Here is a 21,889-nt window from a genome sequence, read left to right as displayed (position 1 = left end):
TCGGTAAGGGAAACGCTCAAAAAATACTAAGCCAATGGGTTAAGAGGCCATCACTTTTTAGTTCCTACTCAGCCTCGTCATAGTTCTTAGTTATTCACATTTTGTGAGAGGCTCCTTCCTTAATGATCAATTCTTTCTGGATGAGTCAATAAGCCAAAACTATAATGAAGCCAACAACAGATGAAATGTGCCTTCCACCGACCAGTTTCATTCGAAATTTTAAGTACTTATGTATAAGCGAATGACCTGATTCTGAAAAAGTGACATTTATTAACAATATCTTAGAAATTTTGTACATAAATATTTGTTTTAAATCAAACCCACTAACTTCGGAAAATAAAGATCTCTCACATTTTAGTTGACGGAATCCTGTAGCTCAACCAAATTCTGAGTCTATGAAAATTTAAAAAATTAAGGCTACTGGTAATCAGGATATTTCATTACTTTTAATTGGTTTTCATCTTTCATTGCATTTCATTGGTCACATTGCTTCATTAAAAAAATTCTTCAAGGAGTAATAAGCTCAAAATAATTTTTTTTTCAATAGGTTAGACTTGAGTTCAGCAAACAATTACAAATGCAACTGCTCTCAACTAAGCTACTCAATAGATAAATGTATAACCTGAACAATTAAGTAGAGTTTAAAAAAATAAGATACCCATAAAAATTGAATTTTGACCAATCCTGCGGCCTACGCACCAAATCATATAGCAAAACTTAGTGTACCTAGTTAATGGTTAATGGAAGTTAACTAACCAGTCAAAACATCACATGAAAGCATAACAATACAACAGGATGACAGAAAAATCGTTAAGAGGTGGTTAAATAACAGAAATGAATAATTAGTATCAATTACTTTATTCAAATTTTGTATCACAGAATTATACCAGTTCTGTAATGTATATGACACAATAAAACCATTATGCTTGAAGAGGATGCTAAGTAAAAAAATCCCAATGGATATGATATAACAATACTGCAAAGGATATCTATCTCTTTGCAGAAAAGGCTTTGGCAAAATCTTTCATCAAGTTTTAACAGTATGAGGAGAATTAAGACATCTTCTGAACACAGCATATTAAACGGTAAATATTTGACAAAAAGTATTAAAAACAGTACGAAAATGATCCCTTAATTCCCTGAGTGAGTAACACGACACACCCTTAACTTAATCACTGCTAATATATTTGGCATTGCATGAGTAATGAATAAAATATTTCTACAAAAATACGAGGCTCTAGGGGCATTGTTCACTGGATTAGCAATGATGTGAGTATGGAAATTTTCCAAAACAAACATAATACTGCTATTAATCTCTTTGGAGTCATATTATTCAACAAGCAAACCTCCATCAAAAACAACACTGTAAACAAAAACTCACAGTTAAGGCATGAGCCTCCATAGACACTACAAACTAATCAACACTTATAAATTAATAAAATACAAATACATAGTTGATGCATATATCAACAAGAGCTAATGTTAAAATACAACCACATTAGTTCAGTAGAGTACATTTTCATTCAAGTTTCCCTCATCACCCTGGGCAAGGTTCCTCTCGTTATTGAGTATTAAAATACAGGCTAAAAAAATAATTTTTGACATGGAAAGACCTGATAAAAGTTCTTATAACAGTTATGGATTGGTATTGTTATTTAGGGTCACTGGTTGAACTATGGGCTTTGTTTTGTTGAGCGTAAAGATTTTCCGGCATGCGTGAGTGTGCTCCACACCATATGAACTTCTCCTCACATAAATAGGAGTTTGGCAAGTCAAGCATATTGTTCCACATCCAGTTTTAAAGTGTTCTTTCACTTTTGCCTTCTTCTCAAAAGTCTGTCGGCAAGCAACACAAATAAACAAGTCACTCTGAAACCTTTGATGAGTGGAATCAACAGAATGCTCCGATCCATCTGAATCACTATCTTCCAACACTGACGAGTCCTGATTTTGTTCTACGACGCTATCCATTGCGTGAAAGTCTGCAGTTTTTTCAAATCTGCCAAAGTTTAGAGATAAAAAAAAACAGGAAGGAATCAAATGGTTGCCCAGCCATGAATTTCTACAGGCTATCAGACTATGAATCCAGCGAATGGACGAAGAAGTGAGTGTTCCAGCTATAACGATGACACTAACGAGAAATGAGGAAGAAAGAATATCATGCAGACTAGATAGAGCACCAGCAATGAAAACTAACCCTACTGACAAACAAGAAGACAAAAACTACACACAAGCATTCATGAGTGAAAAGTACCAAAGCCAAAGGGGACAAGCAAAAATATAAAAGGATTGAGAATACAAAAGAAAGTAATACTGCCAAAAGGAAAACCAACTTGAACAATAAAAGAGTAAGATGTTGATGGTATAGCATTCGGGAAGCTGTAATTCCTGAGAGATCATCATCAGTTATTTCATACGATAAAGTTTTTCTGCAAGTGGTAAGTAAAGATGGTATATAAGTGTTCAATTGTAGGGGCGGTGTAATATGTAATGAGGGAAACAAGGAGTCATATAAAAAAGTTCTGTTACGACAAGAAATATGACATCTTTCTCCAGTATTTAAGTTCGAATTATAAGGAAATTATACCTCATTAAAATTTTATGCAAATAGTCCTCCATGAGGAGAGGGCTGATTGCATTGAAGAGAAATTAATTAATTTATTTATTTCCCTCTGATTAAAATAAAGCACAAGATATTGTTTATTTAATGTATATCTCTTATGAGAATTGATATTTGTAGGGGTGCATAAATTGATTTTAGATAGAGAAATAATTTTTCACTAGAATTATTTTGCTAGATCAATGTATTTGGGGAGGGCTGTGGTTGGGTAACTCTTATGTTAAGAGAGATAATGTCAACATTACAGTGATTAAAATTAGTTATTCAAGACAAATTTTAAAGTTTTAGGCAACATATATAAGTAATGTTATTACATTATTAAAGGCAAGCTGCAAATCTGGAATTTACAAAAAACTTGGACAATCTAATTCACCTCCACCCATGTTTAATTCGTTTTAAACAGACTGAAAATTGAACTCTACTTATGGGCAATGAAGTTTCATTCACAGTGTACACCTATGAGAAAGTGCCACACTCACGTGCCCAAAGAGCTGTGTTCTTTGTGCGTCATTGTATGAGTGATTGAAGAAAATTCTAATGTTTTATTTCCACATGAATATTACTACGTATCTATGACCACATTTTCATTTTGGAGTTACAAAATCTCCTCACAAGTATGAAAACAAAACCTGCATCAATAACATTATCACCTTGATGATGCTACTTGTTAAAAATTAATGACTGGAAATAATTTTACCGTTGGTTGCCATCACAGTTATCTCTGGTTAAAATGAACGAATATGCAGATGAATTTTGCGAATTAAAGGAGGCCCCAGACATGTCCACAGTGGACACTGTGGTACCTATTGGTGGTGCTATCTCCATAGAGCACTAACTTAGCCTTGAAAACCCAAATAATCTAGTATAAAATATAAACTGGCCTCGGTGGTGGCACGGTTAAGTCCTTGCCTGCCCAACAAGAGGTCGTTGGTTCGAGTCTAGCCTGTTTAGGTTGCCCTTATCCAGGGCATGGTTGTTTGTACACATGTAATTGTTAAATTTGTTGAACACCCAATGTAAAATGGTCAATATGAGCCGTATTCGGTAGTAGGGGAATAAATAAATAACTTTACTCCTAAAAATAGTCAAAAGCTGTAATTTTTAAATCATAGATATCAGGGTTGATAAAATTTTTTTGATTTTATTGATTTAAATGAGATTTTTATGATTCTCCATTCATCAAAAATTCAGTTATTTGCAAAACTAACTATTTGGGCAGCATATTGGAGAATGATCGTTTGCAGAAACAATAAGAGGCAATATACTCTAAACTTAATACATCATTTAGTCAATCAGGGGAGAGAACTATGGAAATGCCAATGGTATCAAATTAAAAATTACACCAGTATAATATAAAATTGCCATTGGAAGTATCAAATGTGCTATATTATGCGGTTCTAAAGCATATGAAGTTTAGAAAATTTCTGTAATTGAAACTTTGTATGGTACCTACGCTTAAGAGTTAAATCAGAAAACAATTTTTTTTCAACGGATACGATAGTATTCCAACCAAAGCCATTTTTTTTAATTTTCCACAGTATCATTTCTATTTAAGAGCCACCATTGTGCTGATAACTGTCGATTCATTGTATTAATTAAGAAATAAAAATCAAAATTATACACTTACAGCTTCCTTTTCTTGACTCTTTAAAAATCAAACGTATGGATCAAATTATGATTTAAATTATCTGATTTTTTTGAATTAAAATCAAGTGATTAAAATCATGATTTAAATCAAAGTGATTTAAATCAATCAACCCTGATAGATACCTAGTAGGCTTTAACACCCTCAATGATTCACAATTTACAATAAGTAAAGGCTTTAATTCATGTATGAGTTTACTAAAATGCATAAATTTAAGCCCTGTGAAAAATAGTTAAAAAATTTAGTACCACTATGGACCAAACATTCTTACCTCTAGCACGGTTTTGTAATATCCTCTCCCCACTAAGTAATCTCTCAATTCAAACCCTGTCTTTTCTGTATCCAATCTAAAATCTTTCTCTCCTCTCCCACTTTGTCTATCACTTGTTATTCCTCATTGTATTCGTCCACTTCACCTCTCAATTCTCCTCCACAATTAATTTCCAACACTTCTAGTCCCCTCTCTTCCTCCCTCAATTCTAACAGCTACTGGAAAACTATATGCTCTTATTTGATAGCAAAATCTCAATGGGAATAGGTCATGCAATAAGATTAAGAGAGTACAAAATGAGGGATAAATACTTTAAGAAGGTCATACATGGGAAAGAGGTAAATAGGACTTAAATATTTAGTGAATGAGGCAATTAAAAGTAAAAAAAAACAAGTAATTACAATCAATATAGAATGGAGAACTAATGATATAATGTGGACTGACCGACATAGAACTGCTATAGTGCCTGCCACAGAGGTCTTCTGTTGCTACGAGGTTCTGCAAGAATCCTCACTCAAAACTTTGATATTTTTCTGATTATCTGATCGCACTCGAATAAGGATTAAATGTATATGCCATGAATGATATTTTCAGTCATAAAATTCAAAATAAATTAGCTCGCTAATCGTATTCACTGTGAAATTTTTCTGACACTGACGGGCTCTTCCCATTTGATTTACCCCTCAGATGCCATTGTTTTATTTGCCATCTTTAACAGCTTATTAGCTGAATGCCAAATTTGTGTGAATAGCAAACAAAAGTAATATTTATTTGTTATATAAAGGAACAGGATTTGCTAAGAATTTTATGAAGAAAATAGACTCTAGCCAATAGAACTGAATGAAAAAACAGACTTGGGTCAATGGGAGGCCTCAAGTGAACAGAGATTTGAACTTTTTTATCTGTGGATTCATGATTGATATAATCCATAAAATTACAGAATTGACTCATTATAACATCCAACATGCCGAAGACTGACTTCATCATCCTCCTCAACAGTAGAAAACGGCAGAGATAGGTATACATTTGTCAGAAACCAAATGACTGCCCCAGTCGGAAGCCTCCTCAATGTTATGTACCAAACATTCATTTTCATATCGGAGATATGCTTACGAAGGGATCCGACTCTCTCAACATTTAAACGCTTACTTTTTTCAGCACAAAACAGGAAAATATGCAAGTATTCAATGGACGAACTATAATTTGCAACCAACCTAATGGAGTCAAAATATAGGATGTAAGTCCATTCGTGCACGAATAAATATACTTCTAATTGATGGTATTTCTTACAGCAGTATCATTAAGGAACATGATGAGTGAACTCAGACACTTTCGTATAATTTTAATAAGTCCTGATATCTGATTATCGATATGATGAGGTGTTGATACAGACAAGAAAACTTTTCCTTCACCAACATGAAACCGAACTCTTCTCATTACACAAGATAATGCAGTATAATATGGATAATCAATTGCAAAACCTTCTTAGAATTAGTAAAATAAAACATTTCAAGAACATAAAACAAGGATTCAGCGCATAGATATCGAGATTCGCTCCGGGTAATCATTGCGTCCAAGTTACCCACAAAGATAGGACCTAACATGCAATTTTTGCAAAAAATTAAAAAGGTATGATAGTGAGGAAATTTTTCATAGGGTTGATACAATGCAACTCTCCTCATGCAACTTTAAAGATAGTGTTCTAAGGTAGATGTATCCATGCAATTTAGTCACTCGAACCTAACTACCGAGTAAAACTTATGACATGACAGAAAATTTTCCGCAATGAGGTGCACACGAACATGCAGCCAAATTCACAACAAACAAGACAATACACAATTTGTATGGCAGAAATAATGTCAACATTGTTCAAAGCACATGTAACGCTAGTACTTCACCAAGCCTTCACTTACTCCTTTGGATGCAATTTTATGTGATAAATGAGTGAAGGAAAATACACTTATTTGTTTTCTCACCTTTAATGGTAGACTTCTAGTTCCAATCTTCAGCTATTTTTAATTTTCTATCACGACTGAAGAGTATGCTTCACAGCGCGAAGTCCTTCCACACTCGATCACAATCGATTTGAGTCGACAGATAATATATCGATTCTATCGTGTATAAGTCGATTGTATTCGTTTCCTTTTGCAAAGAATTCTGTTTTGTGTACGTTTTGGGATGTTGACATCAGGGACTAGCGGAAGCAATTTTTATCGTAATGAGTGCTTTTGATAGTTCTCTTGGTACACTAAAATGATAAAAGTTAAACTTATTTATCTTCGAATACATCAGCAGCGACATTTAAATACTGACAGAAGTTACAGCAAGGAAGAAACGTCCAGAATATATAGGGTGAGTGTCCGACAGCATTATTCTTTATACCCCTTGTGTTCGTGGTTTATATTGAAGCACATAAAAATATCTCTCTTGAGTAAGTAGCCTGGTTTTTATAATCGCGTCACTATTAATCTTGCGTTTGTAGATTTAGGTTAGGTGTTTTCAGGCATATCACCTTGTGTGTCTGGCCTTGATAATTTTTGGAGTGAATAATTTTTTAGCATATACTTGTGGTATTGATTTATACCAAGAATATCAGATAATTTGTGCCCCCATCCTCGGGGATCTCATGCCGGCACTTTGTGTACCTTCACAGGTACTCCTCAGTTCTTCATTATAGAATGATATGATGAGCAAATAGATGTGGATCGTTAGCTTGATTGCTAAAAGACAAATCCATTCCTAACGTGTGGTAAATAAATTTGAATTAATCAAATAATGTTCAATACAGTTTTTAACGAAGCTTTGAAGTCGTAATCTTGTACGTTGGCGAGTGCAAGTAAAACTTCATTTGTCGATTGAATTTAATTTTTTATCTTCTATTCTATATTAAATAACCCTAATCTGTCGTGTGAACTTCTTATCTGGTGAAATAATTGTTTTATCAGGCGCTAAAGATTCGTCATCATTAAAAAAAGCCTTTATCTTGTTGCCTATATTCTTGGATTCATGTTAATGCCACCATCCTAGTTTCCTATACTTTGACGAGCAGGGCGGGGCTCGTATTCTAGGGGCTAGTACACTAAAGTTCTAGCTGTAAGATATTTTTTTGCTTAATATTATCTCGTATGTCATGTAATATCCCGCGAACTTTGGCGTGATTTCCTTCCACTAAAATGTGTCATCACTAAATTGTGATCTTTTTTATGTGACTTTTTTCTAGTCGGTAATTTGGGTCCAGGAACTGATCTCTAAATTTAAATTTAAAAATTTAATTCAAGTTGTGGATTGTTTAGGGTTGGAAGCGTAGTTTTGAAAACTCGCTTCATCTTCAATTGCCTCCTTCCCCCATGGTTTGCTCGCTGATATAATTTTCTCCGTCGCCTTGCATCCAAACCCTTTTCAGTGTAAAATCAGTGATATAAGTAAAAAAAGAGCACCTATAGAAAAAAACGAAACTTTTTAAACGGTCGTAGTAAACTTTTTTTATAGTTCGAGCGAAAAAAAAAACTTTCTTCCCATTTTTTCACGATTTAATTCTTCTTTAATTCCGATTAACTTTATCGTGATAGGTTACTTCACTTTCACCGCTGGATTTCCTTAATGCCATATTAAGATTTTAATTTTCTATTTTCAACACAATTTAAAAGAATAGTTTATTATGTTTGTTAGGCCGATACATAGGTATTTTATGCTTAGGGAAGTTCCTTCAGATAATACGATGCTGACATTCCCGTCTAAGGAGAGTGCATATTACCCTAGAGTAAGTATATACATACTTTCTCTATTATACTTACTCCATGATATTACCTATTGTCATTAAATTAATAATGCACCTTCACTCATGAAAAGACGATACGTGGTAAACTATTATAAGTAACGTTTTTATCATTCGAGATGAAAGAAATTGAAAAAAAATTAATGATATTTTAAGATTGAATTCTTAGTTTTTTTCCCGATTAACTTATCATCGTGATAGGTTACTTTTGCCGATGGCCTTCCTCAATGCGTCATTGAGAGTGTATTTTTCTATTTTCAAAACATATTTAAAAATAAATATAGTTTGGTATTTTGTTAGGCCGATACATTGGCATTTTATGCTTGGGGAAGTTCCTTCAGATAATACAATCCAGATATTCCTGCTTGGAGTGTATAACGTTTTGCCTTTAAAATTAAATTGCTTGGCATTCCATATTACTGCTCCGTATATATTTTTGTGGGCTCCTTGAAGGCTTTATTCTCTTTGTACTTAAGTTTTTCATCCGTAATAGACCTTAGAGAGACTTCGTGATGCGGCAATACAGTTGTCTTACACGATTAAGACGGCCGCGGCCGCGCGTGATTCACTGGTGACCGAATTCTCATTTCACTGATAGTGAGTAAAAAAGAGTTTGATAAGGGAAACTCGAAAAAAATCGTTTTTTAAGTGTTTTTAAGGTTAAAAAAATTTTTTGTTCATTCGATTCGAAAAGAGAAAAAAGTCCATTCAATAAATATATAGCGTTTTTGATTGCCTGTACCTGGGGTTTATCGATGTCAAGTTGTGGCCTTCCAGTTCCATGAGCAAAAAATAATAATTAAACTATTATATTTTCAAAACTCACAAAATTGCAAACAGGATAAAAATCATTAGTGTAAGAAGGAGAGAAAATAACGGATTGTAATCTCTTTGAATTTATGTGAGATCGTTGAACTCAGCGGAGATCATAAAATAAAAATGGAAGGAAGAATGAAATCCGAGTATTGTGCCGATGTAGATTGGAAGTTGTACCACTGCACGATGATTTTCGAGGGCTATTCTTTTTTAATGGTCCAATCGTTCTTAAAATTAAAACCGTAATGAAATTTAAAATGTTTTTTTAGCTACACATTTACCTACACCGTCCAGCTACTTTTATACGTACACCCCGTACCGACTTCCGACATTTGCTATAATAGTTTTCCAACAATATTCGTTCGTAAACGAATTTCGGCACCATTCCACGCCTCATCAGAAAAAAATCGAATGACATCTCGCACATCACCCTTGGCGGGAGACTCGGTTGTAATAGACATATTTAAGTGCTTTTTGTGCACTAAGATCTTACAATAGGGTGGTTTCCTATTATTTTTTTATCGCCTAAATCGAAAGATTATTACTCCTGGAGTACGCATTTCACGATTTTAGATTTTAAAATGACGATATCTATTTTTCGCGATTAAATAAAAGTGAAAATTTTCTAGCGCGCGAAAACGCGACGGCTAAGTATGAATGCTGAGAAAACTCCGTGTGACGTCATTCTGGTTCCCGCTGCCGCAAGTGAGGTGACCTTGGGGCGAGGCTCTGAGCGCTGATACGACGCAGGATGCTAGCAGGTAGCAGAGTACCATGCTGGCTGGTAGCGCTTGGCTTAAATAAGGATTATTAATACCCTATCAAACGAAGAAAACTTTCCGACCATAGGCAGTTTTAATAGGTGAATATTAAGACATGTTTTCCTGAGCTCTGTGCCTCATGCATGCATTGGTAATCTCAGACGATGCAACGTGGAGTGGCATCGCATGGGCGCCAATCTGCCCTTTTTCAAATGCAGTTAAAATTGACCATCGCCATTCGCTAAACTGGGAATTATAAAACCAAATAATTTGTATATTATGAATACACTAATGGTAGGTAACGAATCGCAATAAATTACTTTCGTTTCCTTTGATGAAGGAAACTACCCTATTGCGACGTGACGCTGTCGATGGACGTGCTTAAGATACCGTGCCATACATCTATCTGCGCAGAGTAAATTGGATTGTCCCTGTGGTTTGAATATTATGGCCGATCGGAATTTGAAAAAAGGATAATCCTGGTAGTTGCAGTGAAACCGTGGTCGAATTTATAGTCATGTTTAGTAAAGTTTCATCTCATCATTCAATTTGTATGAAAGAAGACGAAGTTTATAATTAACGCTGGTTTTAGACATTTTTGTCGTGCAAGCGAACAATATTCCAACCCCCCCACCCCTCAAAATAATCTGAGTGGTAGAAATAAATACGAATAATTTAGGAATAAGGGTAGATACTTAAATATCAGCGTGAACTTAAAACGGTAAACCCTTACTTCTACAATACTTTTGTGGATTATATCAACTCTCAACCATTTATCTCCTTGCGTGCTTTGCTTACCGCTTATAACGGCCCTGAGGGTAGGGTTGAAACGTAGAGTTCTATAGTCCGAAGCCTCATTTTCCCTTCCTGTTTATTTTCTTGATGCACATTCAATATCACTTGGACAAAAATGAAGGCTATATGTATCCTGTAGGCACTCTCTCAAAATCATGGATATGGTGAAAATTCCTTCCCCTGAATGACCGCTCGGGTTCTTTACCCCATTTTATGTGGGAATCGAAGGGATTGAACCTACTTGCAGTGGATGGGGTGTGTCGTGCTATCGATTCCATCAACCCTTGAAAGACGTTTTCTCAGACGTCCTCAGCCTCAAGGTTTCGTCGTCTGAAGCCTTTCACTCCCTCCAGAGGGCGTGGGAGGTTGTGAGGTGCAGGCACGTAGTATTGGGGGGGCTTAGAGGGGCTTCACCCCGCCCCCTCCCCCGATTTTTTCCCATATGGCGACTGCCCGCGATACATCCGCTCAGGAGGCTTAGAGGCTCGCGGCTCTACCAAGAACTCTACTGCCTTGTCTTCGCTACAGTGCAAAAAATACAGATCTGTTGAATTCAATTTGTTTTGATTTGGAAAACATTATTTTTTCGAAGAATCTCTTCAAAATATTCTAACAAGGGATACCGTCAAGCTTATCTAACTTTAAAATTAGTAAACGATGCGTATAAATTGGATAAAATTATTAATAGATCATGTACCTTTAATTTAAGACTGTTTCTGAATCTCAAACAGTTTTAACGAATAGGGTTTGTTTTAATTGGGCCAAAATTATCTTGAATTGTGGTAACTGCCAAATCTAATAAAAACATACAAATCTAGCTCTAACCTTGAGTTGGAGCGAAGATACCCCACACAAAATATTTCTTAGTTTAATTTTTTGTTTCTTGATTTTAAACTGTAAATTTATTTTATTCGTGTTCCTTTGTGGAACTTGGTTCAGGAGTGAAGATAATGCTGCTACCGGTCATCTGATGTAAGAACTAAGTCACTAACTCAATGCAAATGGTAAAATGCAGAACTATGAAGCCGTTTTTTCTGTGGGCCAAAGATACCCTAGTATACGATACATTAAGACCTTCTATTATTCGCATAAGAGTTTTTTTATTAATCAAACATCGCGCAAACAATTCGGATGGTATGAGTGAATGTTGGCAGAGCCCGTAAGTTTAAAGTTTTTTTCTCAAAGCATTAGGCGGATGCCAGGATCAAAAGCCTTTAGACAACCAGCTAACCATAACTACGGTCACATCAATCATGAAATTATGATGCGGAAGTTTGTATAAGTTGTGACTTCAAGTTCCCCATGGTCAACTTTGAGTCCTTGCGGAATGTGGCTTCAGAGCCAAGGCTGTTAAAATGTGATAATAGAACTCATCTCAGGCGTTCATGCTCAAAATATTACTTCAGTTTACGTAGGGCTGCCCAAAGAGGTTTTAAGGCGCAATTGTCGGTGACGTAAAACATTTTTGGGGCGAATTAAGAAGAAATGTGAAAAAAACATTCAATAATACCGTATTTACCCGTAAAAGCCACCTACTTTTTTTCGGAAATGCCGGTGAAAAAATGGGTTTGCGCAGTTTACACGAATCCTCTAAATTTTATTGTAAGCCTCGTTCCATTTTCCCTCAAATAGGGTTATTTCCTTCATCAAAGAAAACGAAAGGCATTGATTGCCATTCGTTACCCACCATTAGTGTATTCATAATATACAAATTATTTGGTTTTAGAAATCCCGGTTTAGACGAATGGCAATGGTCAATTTTATCCTCATTTGCAAAAGACAGGAATGGCGCCCATGCGATGCCACTCCACGTGACGTCACAGGGACCTAGTTTCTATACGAATAGATAGGAGTTTTACATCGTCTGAGATTACCAATGCATCCATGAGGCACAGAGCTCAGGGAAACATGTCTTAATAATCACCTATTAAAACTGGCTAAGGTTGGAAAGTTTTCTTCGTTTGATAAGGTATTAATAATCCTTATTTAAGCCAAGCGCTACCAGCCAGCAGGATAATCTGCTACCTGCTAGCATCCTGCGTCGTATCAGCGCTCAAAGCCTCGCCCCAAGGTCACCTCACTTGCAGCAGCGGGAACCAGAACGACGTCACACGGAGTTTCCCCATCATTCATACATAGGGTCTTGTATGATGCATCGTTCAGGATATCCAGGATCTTTTGGCGATATTCAAGACATTTATATATATTTGGCGACAAGATCATGTGCATCGGTGATACCAGATGTAGCTTCTCTGTTCAAATGAAATAGAAACCGAGTTATTATTACTTCGTTTTTAAAAGAAGCTGGAATAAGTCTACGTTGTTTTCCCTCGTCTTTCTTCCATTTCAGCCCATTTGTGTGACAGTAGTGAGTAGCATATTGTAAATCGTTCCTTTTGATTTGGTTAAATGTTAAGCGAGTGACCGTAATATGATTCCATTCCGCATTTTCGAAAGATAATAATCGAAAAGATTTTAAAGTATTTTCTTTTTATTTCTCTTGATAAGTTATTTATTTTATCAATTTATTTAACATCAAAAACAGCACTAAGGCCTTTAAATTTGGGTTTTATAAACAAAATAAATTATGTTAGTATGATAAAAAACAAGTGTAAAAACTATCATTTTTAACCTATACAATACATACCAAAGTTGGGTATCAAAAAGAAAGTCTTTGCAATTGGCTATTGAAATTGGTGCGGGAGGCAATGAGGTCAAGAGGAGAAGTATTTGAGATGCAATTGAAAAGAGAAGGTAAGCGGTAAAAAAAGGAGATCTATGGGATATTGGCCGTCGGAATTTGGGCTGGTGTAGAATTTCAGTGTTGCGGGCTTTGCGAGCTGGAATGTGGAGTGAAAAGAATGTCTGGAGATCAATGCATCTGAAGGACCCATTCATGATGCAGTGAAGAAATTTGATGTCGCATGTCAATCGGCGGTGGGTGGGGTGTAATAATGTAAGTGAATGTAGTATTTCTTCACGTGAAGAGAGTCTGAGGTGAGGTTTACGATGTCGTACTATTGCCAGGGAGAAAATGAGTGGGCGGTTGAGTAGTTTTTGTGTGGTGGGAGAAGCAGTTGACCATATGGGATAGCAATATTCTAGGATGGGTTGCACACATCCAATGAAGACGGATTTTAAAGCACTCGGTTCGGATATCTCGTTCGGGTAAGGGTCCCAAACACTGCCATAGCCTTTTTCACAATGGTTTATATATGATCGTAGAAAAAATTAATTTTTGGTCAAAAGTGACGTCGAAATTGGAGGAGGAAATGACAGAGGGAATGGGTTGATTATTTGAAGTATAAGTGGAGGGAAGAGGTTATCTATATTTTTTCGCCTGAAAATCCCTATCTACTATTTCATATCATTTGCTGCCCGTTTCTCTCTAAGAAATGCTATTGTTATCATCCGATGATGGACTTTATCCGCGGTATCGTATTATTTCTCAATTTTACGGCCTCGACTGACGGGCGTGATCTCTTTTGTTAAGATAATTTCACTCACCAAACGAAAGGTTACTTTTTAGATGCTTAAGATTATGTGATAGGAGGAGTAGTGTGTGTGGTGAAGATGCCTTGTCCTTTGAACAATGCGTGAGTCGTGAAAGAACGTTCGTCGTATTTTATGGCGAAAGCCATATGCTTCCTTAGTTCTAAAGAGCTAGAGGGAAGAGAAAGTGTACATGTAGAAGTATGAATTTGCGATGGAATAGGAGATGTACTCGTGTGGATGAAACCATTATGGCCCTTTGCCTACAATTCTCCTATTTTTTTTGTACACTAACATCGTTTCCCGCACTATTCTCCCGTTTGATCTTAAACCCCCCAGATTTTTTTTAGGATCTCAGGCTGTATCTTTTACATCCGAAATACGTGGGATTATTTAGCATACCCTGGAATTCCAGCTTACTGTGCGAATTTATCAGCGGAAAGTTTTTTGGTGTGCATTTAACATTTTTTGTGCTTGTATATTTTGTGTGAGACACTCATGAGTTATCCGGGCTACTGGTTTTACGAGGATACGTTAAGTGCTGTGATTACATCGCCAGTGGATTAAATGGACGATGGATTAAATAGTGGGAAGAGTGCGGATATTTGAATGAAAGGAGACGCCTTTTACGTTACAAGTACGTTTAATTTCAGTGCACATTGGACCCTCCTTCTTCTTGATATTCATTTTGCATGGTGCGAGATATTTATCAAACAAATTTGTTGTAATTGGTCACTTTTCTGATTGGAATGAGGACAGGTAATATGAATCAGTATTGTTTTTCTACTATGTTATTTAATAGTATTGTATGATTTATACCGTGTATTTCCCCTGTTTTAATCAAATAAACTTTTCGAAATTCTTCGTTAAAACTTTCGCGGGTGCTCGTCATGTTGAATTAAAACTTTTGGGCTATATCGCCGCGTCAGATTTTGGGTGGCCCGCGTCAGATTTTGGGTTGGATTTCGGGGGCCACCCAAAATCTGACGCGGCGATATAGCCCAAAAGTTTTAATTCAACAAAACTTTTCGAAATTCACACAATACGTTATCAGACGACCAGTGTCGTCGCTGTGTGCCACCATGATGATGCTAAGTTCCACCGGTAAAAACCGGCCCAATACTAATGTGATAATATGAAATTATCGAATTTCTTAAATGAAAAATGAAGCAATCACCAAGTGGCGCCTCAAATTATTGATTACAGCTATCTCTATTCTGGTGTTCACCAAATAGTTCAGAGAATACGCGTAAGTGACCCGTTCATTCACACTTCTACAATTTCAACATAAATATACTGCAGCCTTACGATTCTCTCTTTCCTAAGGTATTTCTTTCAGATAGGTTGTTCCTCTTTCATGTGTGTTCGTTATTTGGCTTTCATGTATTTCTTTTGGAACCGAGGGACCTTCTCTTCTATATTCCCTGCATTATATTTTTCGCGTAATCGATGTGTTTCATGTAATTCTTGGGTCCTCGGAGTTGAAGGAATAAAAAATTGGCTCTTCCCTAGTTGTGATTTATTATGTCCGACCATGACTTCGTTACACTATAACATTATCAAGGTGAGGAGTACAGGTAAATTTAGCGGTATAGGTATGTTTAGCGTTAAAAAACAGCACTTTGCCATTTATATATAAAATGACAAAATTAAACAAAAAAATTATGAATAAACTTAACAATATTTAACCAATTTAACGCAATACATACTTGTATTCCTCACCTTGATAATGTCACACTGTAACGAAACCATGGTCGGACATAATAAATTACCATGTAGAAAAAGCCAAGGTTTAATTCCTTCAACTCCTACCAAAAAGATTCCCACCACGTTGCGCCCGCTACTATTAATTTCTTGGGTCCTCTTCTTGCGTATGGTACTCCACAATTCCTTTTCTTCCTCTATTATTCGGTACACCACCCCGTTTATCATACCATCCGTACATTTGATCTTCAGCACCCGCAGCTCGCCAGCTCAAGATCAGGAAGGATTTGAGTATTTTCTAGTCAGATTTTTCATTAGCCCATGTTTTCAATGCAAGTGGCGTTACTAGGAATATGCTTTGGGGGAAGAGGAGTTTAGTGGGGGCTACCCCCCAGGAAACAGAGAGTTCAGGAGACCGTCCGAAAAATAACATGCCTGTAAATCATTTTTACATAGTTTGCACTTAAAACTTAACATTAAGCATGCGCACTTATTATTAATCAAATCCAGACAAGATTTTTAATTAATATTTTTATTTCTCAGAGGCTTTGGGGGGGGGGGGATACATCCCCTCATCCCCCCATACTTACGCCACTGTTCCAATGCAAAGGTTTTTGTTTGTACTTCTGCTGTCCTACAAGGTGAAGAATAATATTGTTCTTATAGTTTCACCTTTTTTTTCTTTTGTGCTACAGTCTACAGGCCTCGTTATTCCTCTCCACACTGTCGCCCGGAAGAGGGAATTAAGGAAAATCATGCCTTGACCTGGACGTAAACCGGATGCATAATAGTTAGCGCCTATGACAAAGAAATGTGCGCGGCGTACCTGACTTAACGCATTAAATACTGGTGCATAAAATTCAAAGCACATTTCCGAACGTTTCTTGGCCAACCATCTTCCTCAGTTTACGCTGCTAAATCTAGTGATTTTTTTACGTCGTGTGAAAAAATGAAAGAAGGAGACCATGATTTCCTTTTAGAGTCTTTCTAAGCCATATGTGGCTCATCAGAAGGTTCTCTGCCTTTACTGTACATATAAATGTGTCTTGGGCAGGAATTGTTAAAAGTTGTGATTTCCATGTCTCATGACCTCAGCTCTATCATTTTTTAAATGTTTACTTCTCTCATTTATTTACCGCGCCTATCATCACAAAATTTTGCCTTTTCTAGTAGATTGATTTTATATATCTTTCCAGCATTTAGTGTGTTAATTCCGTTGTATTTAGACGTTGAGGTATCCCGGTTCGATTTCCTGCCGTGTTTGAATTTTTTCTCCTTATTTTCACTTGATCGTTTCGCGGGGGACATTATTTTTCATGGATATTTTGTCGCAGCTAATGCGTGAGTGTCGCGAATAAGTAGGCAGTAGTGTGTGTATGATTTTGGAATTGCTCACGCCTAAAGCGGGCGATAACTGCCTTATTTGAAAATTTGAACTTATCAAAGTATATTCAATTTAATTGTGACTATAATGCGTGAGAGAGTGTTTTTTTTATTTTCGTTCCTTTAAAAGTTAACGGTTCTCGACGTCTAAAAAATATGCTATGGTGTTTAAATATCCTGGCCTGTCTCTTAAATTTAAATGCTTATTGGAAGAAAGCCTCGGTAACACTACAGGAAATGACTTCCGCTCCATTCGCGGCGAAGATTTGTGATCAAAAATTAGTTGGAAGAGGATCATTGGCTATCAGTTCACCATCGAAATGAAGCTGTCCATATCTTGCAACTATATTCGCTACCGCTCGTCGTTGAATGTAAATCTTCTCAAATAATCTCAATTGTTCGTCCGAAATGAAATTGTCAGTGCTGACCATTTCCCCAAGGTGTAGACTATTGTCAGTGCGAGATAGCTCGAGTAATCGAAACTATCGACTGTAGTTTCAATTAATTGATAGAAATAAAGTTATTCATGCTCGAAATTTCTTTCCATCTTAGTCACTTCCAACCTAAACTAACCTAAAAAGTGCCACCGTGTTTACACCTTCGATCGTGTAAACTGTGTGTGCGGAGCTAGGGAGAAAATATTTGTCCCAACAACAAAACTAATGAACGTGATAAGTTTTCTTTTGGACCTCTAGCATATCACGCCTCAGGATTCGCCCTGTGCATGCGCAATTCGATATGGCCATGAGAGGAATGGGCTCCTCCGGTGAAAGTGTAAACACTGTGACGTCGGTGTTCTTGGTTGTTCCTGGGACCAACTCCCTCTACGGTTAAGTGTATAAAGGGGAACTTGTGTTAACGTCTGCGATAGAAGGTTTTGACGATGGTCATTGCGATCGATCGATTTCGTATAATCTAATTATTACTTATCAATTTCGATTTCTCGATCTATCGAACGAATCGCTAAAAGCGCGCCCAGAATCGTCCACAGTATGACGGCGGACGTCACGGACAAAGAGGATTGTTTTCCTCTCTGCCCCGTTCTCGGTGGTCGAGATTTCCTCCTTATCTCCCCCGGGACTTTTATCGTTTTTCCGCGATGGCATGTCGGCTCGGCGGGGTCCGTCTCTTCGGAAGTGCAGAATAGTGAGCATCGATTGTCATACTCTGTCCGCGAGCGTTCTGTGTGCCTCTCGGTGGCTGTCGCACTTCCCAGCCTTCCCGCGAAGCGAGCCGCGCCTCCGCTCCCCGTCAGCGACGTCCAGCCGACCCGTGGTCTGCCTGTCCAGATGTTTTTCTGCCCACGCCGCGAAACGACAGTCTTCAGCATGCGGTGGTGGAAATCCAAACCGGTAGGACGCGACAGTTATCCCGCAATGTATTGTCAGAGGCTGAGAGTAAATAGGAAGAAAGAGATTTTTATAAATTTTAAAAATGTTTTCGGCTTCTGTCGGTGTGAGCAAGATTGAAATTACTAAATCCAAGTGATAAAAAGGTACTTCCCAAAAATGATTTTTGTTTCGATCCCGTTCGTGTCACTGTCAGGTGGTGATGATACGAAACTTATTCGAAAATGAAACATTTTTGTAGAAAGTTGCCATCATCTTCATAATTGATCGACAATCTTGAAAGCCGTTTTACACGAGGCACGTCATTGCGCAGTCTGACGTATGTACGAAGGCGCAATCAAAATTGCGTCGTGTAAATCTGTGAATTGCTGGAACACATGCGAGAGAGCGTGGTTGCGAGACGGCAAAATAGCCCCTGGTCTTATTCCAAGCTCGCGTTCTCGCAATTTCAACATGTTTTCAGTGCTAGCCTGCGCAATGACGCGCCCCGTGTAAAACGGCCATTATAATCTGTCTTATGTAACTCATTCGGGGCCCTCCCTTGCCCTTCTTCCCTTCCACTTGTCCTTTTACGATTGTTTTCATCCGGTCATCATGCCTTATAACTTTGCCATAATCTTGAGTTTATAGCATCTTGTATACGTGCGATTTATGTCGAAGTTTGTATACCTACGGCTAAGACGATAGAGTTTTTTTCATGTTGTTTGTGTCTCTTGAAATTTTTATTTGAATAACATTTAATGTTCGCGAAAAAGTAGAGGTGTTGTTGTGAAATATTGACCTCAGCTTTTGGTTGTGGCGGAGGCTCCATTAATCGCTCTAATATAAATTTACTCCGACATCAGTGTCACTGAATGTTTTTAGACTAAGACAATAGCAGCTATTTTCCATATTTATTGTTATACAGATAGTCGGGGATTTGTTTACATTGCCCATAGGCGTAGTTTGCAGCCTGTACTACATTTATGGGTTAAAATATTATTCTACTGAACGCGTTATCGTAGTTCACCAAAATTTAGTGCTTCAATTCATCGTGTCTTCTCAGGGGTGGAAAATGGAAGGGAAAATTTTTCAACTGCTGGCTGTTTCTTTCCCTATTTTGTTTCTTTTGCATGGAAAATGACGAGATCATTGACAGAAACATCATCGTAGAATATCAACGAAAAATCGTTATATTTTAACGATATTTTGGAAAATTTAGTGTGATACTGGTGAAACATTCTCGGGTTTTCCACCGGGTGAGTTGCTTATAGGCCTACGTTTCGATAGCTACCTCTGCCATCGTCCTCAGGGCATGCCGTGGGGACGATGGTAGAGGAAGGTATCGAAACGTTGACCTACAAGCAACTCACCCGGTGGAAAACCCGAGAATATTTCACCAGTATCGTACGCCAGGAATGAACAAAATCATATATTGTCGTGATGAGTCTTTCCTTAATCCCGGATTCCCTTTGGAACGTATTTATGTGCCTATTTTATGTCTATCAAAGAGGCACGTGCATGAATTGCATCAATGAGTTGCGGCACAAAGTGCAGCTGCTAGGGGATTCGTAAAATTTTGCATTCTCCATTTGAGAAGTACTTCCATACACTGAATAAGAATCAGAGCAATTTTCGCCCGGTGTGATAATAATACTGAAGTTGGGTTTCCAAAGTTGGCCTCAGCTTTTCGTTTCTGCGCAGCCACGTTGAGAAATCTTATTCGTAAAGAGTGTGTTTATAGACTTTATCTGGTGTAAGTGTAACATATCAACAGAAAATACTGACAACTTTCCTCGAAAATTTGAAGTTATTGAGCTTAATTAAACGAGAGCTGTGAGCGATTATCAACAATACGATTGCGTAGTCTCATCCATTTTGAGATTGTTTCAAGCCATTATAATCGCACATTTTCATCCAAACTTAATTATTTAATTTCCTTAAAAATCCAGCGGACTAAATAAAGTGTCGAAATTTCTGGGTAACATAGTAAAACAGTTTTCATAATAATTGTAAAGCACGTTCAAAAAATTGTTTACGTTGTCATAGCTCAGTATCTAAGGAGCTGTGTCTCCATGTTTATGGGCAAAAAGTGCTTAAAATTGCCTTCCCTACCACCTCCTGAAGAAAAGTAGATTCCTCCGGAAACACTCTGTGTAGATATGTGGGCGCAGCACAGCGAAGAATTCACTGAATCGCATTCACGCTCTGCATTCTTCGGATGAGAAGTACTGTTCGGCCTACATGTTTCCTCGCCCACCCAGATCGCGTCGCCGAAATAGCAGCCAGCCATACGTTCTTCCTCGTTCCGCCGTTTGTTTGGACGGCGACTATCATCCGGGGCCAAACATTTAGAATTATTGCGTCCTCATGACTCATTTTCTGGGAACACATGAGAGGTTCTTCGCCTCACGAGGGGAGACACTCACAAAGGCATAGGTAGGAAAGAGTTGGTGAGATTAAGATACAGGAAAGATAGAAATATTTTTTCAATCATTCTCTTCCTGTAGACGCGCCAAAATGGAGAAAGATATAAAAAGTATATGCACTTTTCTACAATTTTTTAATGCGTACGGCGCGTTTCGGCTCACTGATCCATCATCTGGTTTTGTACTGGTCTACTTTTTATTTCAAAACGTCGAACTTCCACTAAAACACGCATAAATCGGTTGAACTCATGCGTTAAAATATATCCATTCTGCTACGCAATGAAATCCAAGTCATGTCCATATTTTCGAAAACACCGTTGAGTTCGTCCGCTACGATGACAATAGTTTAGCATTAAAATACATTAAGCATTTTAAACAAATACTTTCGAAATCTTCGAGAGTAGTATAGATTTCTCTTCAATTAGAACAATATTTTGATATTAAGTTCGTCCGAAAAATTGTTTAGAAAAATAATTTGTCATTTTATAATACTTTCGATGAAAGTAGTGAGTTAGTTATTTTGCTTTAGTGAAAAATATTTGTTATGAAATTCTTACATGTTTCCGGTATCCAATATAATTATGCTCTCCTTATGAATTTTTACTCAGATACTGTGAAATCTTTGTCAATATTTTCGAAAGTAACCGAGAAATATTTTATTACCCAATGGCTTGTAAAACTATGCAAATTTATCGCGTTGAAAAATTAATTTAAACCATTATATACTGTAAATTTTTAATCATATTATAGAAGTTGAGTTAGAATGCATATTGCACTGTCCCCTGACTTGTCATTGTTCCACATCGAAAAATGTATTCTAAACCGAAAATATGGAAGGCTACTACCGTGAAACGTCGTATTCTTCCTTGA

General features: G+C 37.1%; 1 protein-coding gene and 1 long non-coding RNA gene across 2 annotated transcripts in view; one reads left to right on the top strand and one right to left on the bottom strand.

The window, feature by feature from the left end:
• Nucleotides 1-839: 839 nt before the first annotated feature.
• Nucleotides 840-6,627, bottom strand: LOC124159135. Its single transcript, XR_006864902.1, has 2 exons — nt 6,513-6,627; nt 840-1,999 (listed from the first exon to the last, which is right to left on the bottom strand). It is a non-coding gene; the product is annotated as an uncharacterized LOC124159135 (long non-coding RNA).
• A 69-nt stretch (nt 6,628-6,696) lies between these two features.
• LOC124159133 (E3 ubiquitin-protein ligase rififylin) overlaps nt 6,697-21,889 on the top strand; it is a 106,647-nt gene continuing 91,454 nt past the window's right edge. Inside the window, exon 1 of the mRNA XM_046534710.1 lies at nt 6,697-6,888. Coding sequence (XP_046390666.1) covers nt 6,790-6,888 — 99 coding nt within the window. The 5' untranslated portion in view covers nt 6,697-6,789. The remainder of the gene's footprint in view (nt 6,889-21,889) is intronic.

The sequence above is a fragment of the Ischnura elegans genome, chromosome 5 (genome assembly GCF_921293095.1).
Source record: "Ischnura elegans chromosome 5, ioIscEleg1.1, whole genome shotgun sequence".
Classification (NCBI taxonomy): Eukaryota; Metazoa; Arthropoda; class Insecta; order Odonata; family Coenagrionidae; genus Ischnura; species Ischnura elegans.
The sequence above is the reverse complement of the archived record's forward strand: the minus strand, read 5'-3'. Positions and strand labels throughout refer to the sequence as shown.